Below are 3,255 nucleotides of genomic sequence, written 5' to 3'. Positions count from 1 at the left end.
AATGATTTCTCTCTAACAATATCAGCATAACTTTGTACTTTATTTTTATTCTCCTCTATTTTCTTTTTCTTAATAGGACACTGTGATGAAATGGCTATATGATTACCATTGCAGTGACAACATTTGGCTTCGTTAATATTTGCCGAACAGTTTCTGAAATTATGATTATTTCCGCATACTGAGCATCTTTCAGCGTTCTTACAAAACTTAGCGATGTGACCATACCTTAAACATTTAAGACACTGCTTTACAGGAGGTATATAAGGCCTCACCACAAAGCGCCAGCTATTCAGGTCGACGGTGTCAGGAAGTACAGGACAGGAAAATGTGATGGAGACGGTTTTAGTTGGCTGCATTGTAAAGGTGTTATCATCACCTTTAATACGCCTCATGAATCTGCGTACACAAACAATATTTTTTGAGCTGGTTATATTAGAGTATATTTGTTCGTTCGATAGATGCGTAGGAACATGCTGAACTACTCCAGTTACTTCCGTGGCTGAAGCTGGTATACTTGCCTTTAATTTAAATCCGTCTAGAATTTTTTTATTAATTAAGGCTGCATTAGCTAAACCGGGGCGTTCAAAAATGACGCCGATCTTAAATTTATTCATCCTTAATAATTGCTTAACTCCTTTATTGTATTTTTTCAAATTAGTAGCTAAGGACATCATATCCCTATCACCGATTGGCTTATTACTATCTGTACTCTCCATAAATACAATGTATTCAAAGTTTCCACCATCCTCAGGATAGTACCGAACATAATCTGGTATTTGAAATGCCTTATACTTATCCACATCCTCAGGTGCCGATTCCGAGTCAGACCCTAGAAAATTAATATCATCGGATGTATCATCCGATATTTCCTCTTTCTTTTTTCGCTTCTTCCCGCTCCTCTTCGTCATCTTTACTGGTTTTGACTAAAAAAAACTCAATAAAATATAATTTTGCAAAACTAGCGCGAAAAAATACGTGTAGTCGCTTTGAAAGTTCCCGCGCTTTTTCATAAATAGACACAATAACAAAATAAATTACTTTTATTTTTTTATTTTATACCAATAAACCAATCTGTCAATCAATGTGTCATTGTCATTTATCACTAATCTGTTAGTCATTTTCTTATTCTCTCATGATTGCTATAGAGAAAGGTAATAAAAAACAAAAATATTTATTAACGTAAGAGTTTCTCACATTTTACTAAACCGTAGTAAGAGTTTCTCAGATAGAAAAGAATCTAGGCTCAATGTTTTTGTATATATAAAATCGTTAACACATATTTTTAAGTGTACCATGCTAGTACTAACACCATAACTACTAATCTACCCAAAATTCTATAATAGTGAATAAATAACAAATGACTAAATGTTAAAAAATAATCCAACTTAGTCCAAGTTTTATATATTAAAAACACAAATTTTAAACATTTTTGCTGCCATACAAGAAGAAAATAAATCATGTTGTCACTGTCACATTCATATACTTTAGGGTCATTTCAGTGTCAGTCTGTGTCAGTATGTCAAATAAAATTATGATTTTTTTTTCCCTTATTCGTCTTATATAAAATTATGAAATGACTGCAACAAACAATTCTATCTTGTTTGTTATTATTAAACATAGGTTAGTTAATTGATAATTGTATTTGTTTCATTAGAAATAAAATAATAACAAAACATTGAAGATTTATCAATGGTATTGTCTTAATAAGAACATAAGTTAAAATATTTGAAACATATTACCCACACCCACACCACTGAAAATTATTTGTTATAAGAAATAAATTTCTTGAATCCTTATTATAAAAGTAAGTAAAATAAATTAACGCAAAAGTATAAATACATGTCATATCCTTATCCTCTATTATCCTTACCAAATTTATAGAAAATGGTAAATAAATATACAGATATTATTTTTATACCAGTTACCTGTCATTAAAATGGCTTGTCTGCTTAGCTCTAACATTCCATACTATTATTATATTTGCCAAAGTGTATCTGTATGTACGTTTTCGTGACTAAAGGGCTATTTTCATGAACAGGCTAAATGCCTCTTAATCGTTATAGTATCTTGAGAATGGAGATAGGCTCTTTAACCTTAATAAAAATAGACATTTTCTCTAGTAACAACAGTAACATCTTTATATAAAAAAAAATACGTGTCACGTTGTTTGTCCGCGTTGGACTCCTAAACTACCTATTGCAATTTTTTTTTTTCACATTGTGTTCATCCCAATTGAAAGGTAGGGTAGGTAACATCTTAACTTTCGCGTCGCAATATTATTTTATGCAAGAACCTTACCCACACCAGCGCAGTGCCGGGCCTGCTAGTATTATATAAATGTGTGTCAACAAAATATTGTCAAAAATTATTTCTATCTTTTTATATTTTTAGGAGCCGACATGACTGTTAATAATACAATTGCACATCAACGCTTAATATTAAGTGGGGACCGAGAAAGGTGAGCATATTCGTTAATAGTACTTTTTAATATCAATAATCACTTAAGCAGTGCAAGAATTCTCATGTTTCAGATTCAAAGAATTATTGAGAAGACGTTTAATTGAATGTGGCTGGAGAGATCAAGTGAGAATGTTGTGTCGTGAGATAGTTAAGGAAAATGAGAGCAGCAATGTCACTTTTGATATGTTGGTGACAAGGGTCACGCCTCGTGCTCGAGCATTAGTCCCCGACACAGTGAAGAAAGAATTACTACAGAAAATTAAAACACATCTTTTAACACAAAAAGATCAGTAGACTTGTTAGAATTTCACTCAATGGTATCGAAATAAAATTTGTTTTACAACCAACAGTATATTTTATTTATAAACATTTATACAATTAGCTTAAACAAATATATATAATATATTGCTTAGATATAATACTGCCATGATTTCTAATTGATGTCATGAATTAAGTCAAACTAGAGATTCTGTCATGGGGTCACAGTTACCACATAACCACAGTGATGCAAGCACAGGCAACCGCTCACTTAAATATGTCGAAAATTGACAAATCTATAATTGTTATCACTTACAATAACGATTGATAAAACAATATATTTATTTAATATTTGTATATCCATGATGATAAAATAGGAAAATAAAAGGATAAGCTGAGACAAAAGTCTATGATATCACAATTTAACAGAAATGTGTGGTTTGTGAGAATATCACAGTATTTATTCACAGTTACGAAATTATAAAGAAAATTCATTACACCCTGATTTATAATACATAGATAAAATGCTGTTTTTTG

General features: G+C 31.1%; 1 protein-coding gene across 2 annotated transcripts; it reads left to right on the top strand.

Moving 5' to 3' along the window:
• Positions 1-1,517: 1,517 nt before the first annotated feature.
• LOC131844638 (enhancer of yellow 2 transcription factor-like) lies at positions 1,518-2,815 on the top strand. Of its 2 annotated transcripts, none has more exons than XM_059193574.1 (3): positions 1,518-1,620; positions 2,392-2,458; positions 2,532-2,815. In XM_059193574.1, the coding sequence occupies exons 2-3, from the start codon at positions 2,400-2,402 to the stop codon at positions 2,752-2,754; spliced, it is 282 nt and encodes a 93-aa protein (XP_059049557.1). In that variant the 5' UTR covers positions 1,518-1,620; positions 2,392-2,399; the 3' UTR covers positions 2,755-2,815. The 2 variants fall into 2 exon arrangements, with proteins under 2 accessions (XP_059049557.1, XP_059049558.1); XM_059193575.1 differs by lacking the exon at positions 1,518-1,620 and adding an exon at positions 1,744-1,804.
• The last annotated feature ends 440 nt before the right edge of the window (positions 2,816-3,255 follow it).

This window comes from Achroia grisella, unplaced genomic scaffold, assembly GCF_030625045.1.
Source record: "Achroia grisella isolate CSIRO2021 unplaced genomic scaffold, CSIRO_AGI_Agris_v1 utg41105, whole genome shotgun sequence".
Lineage (NCBI taxonomy): Eukaryota > Metazoa > Arthropoda > Insecta > Lepidoptera > Pyralidae > Achroia > Achroia grisella.
Note: the sequence above shows the minus strand (reverse complement) of the source record. Positions and strands in the feature narration are given on the sequence as shown.

Bases quoted from the DNA above. Each gene is read 5' to 3' on its own strand.
- LOC131844638 (XM_059193574.1), top strand. From the start codon at position 2,400: ATGACTGTTAATAATACAATTGCACATCAACGCTTAATATTAAGTGGG. The intron at 2,459-2,531 runs GTGAGCATATTC...CTCATGTTTCAG, and splicing joins TTAAGTGGGGACCGAGAAAG to ATTCAAAGAATTATTGAGAA.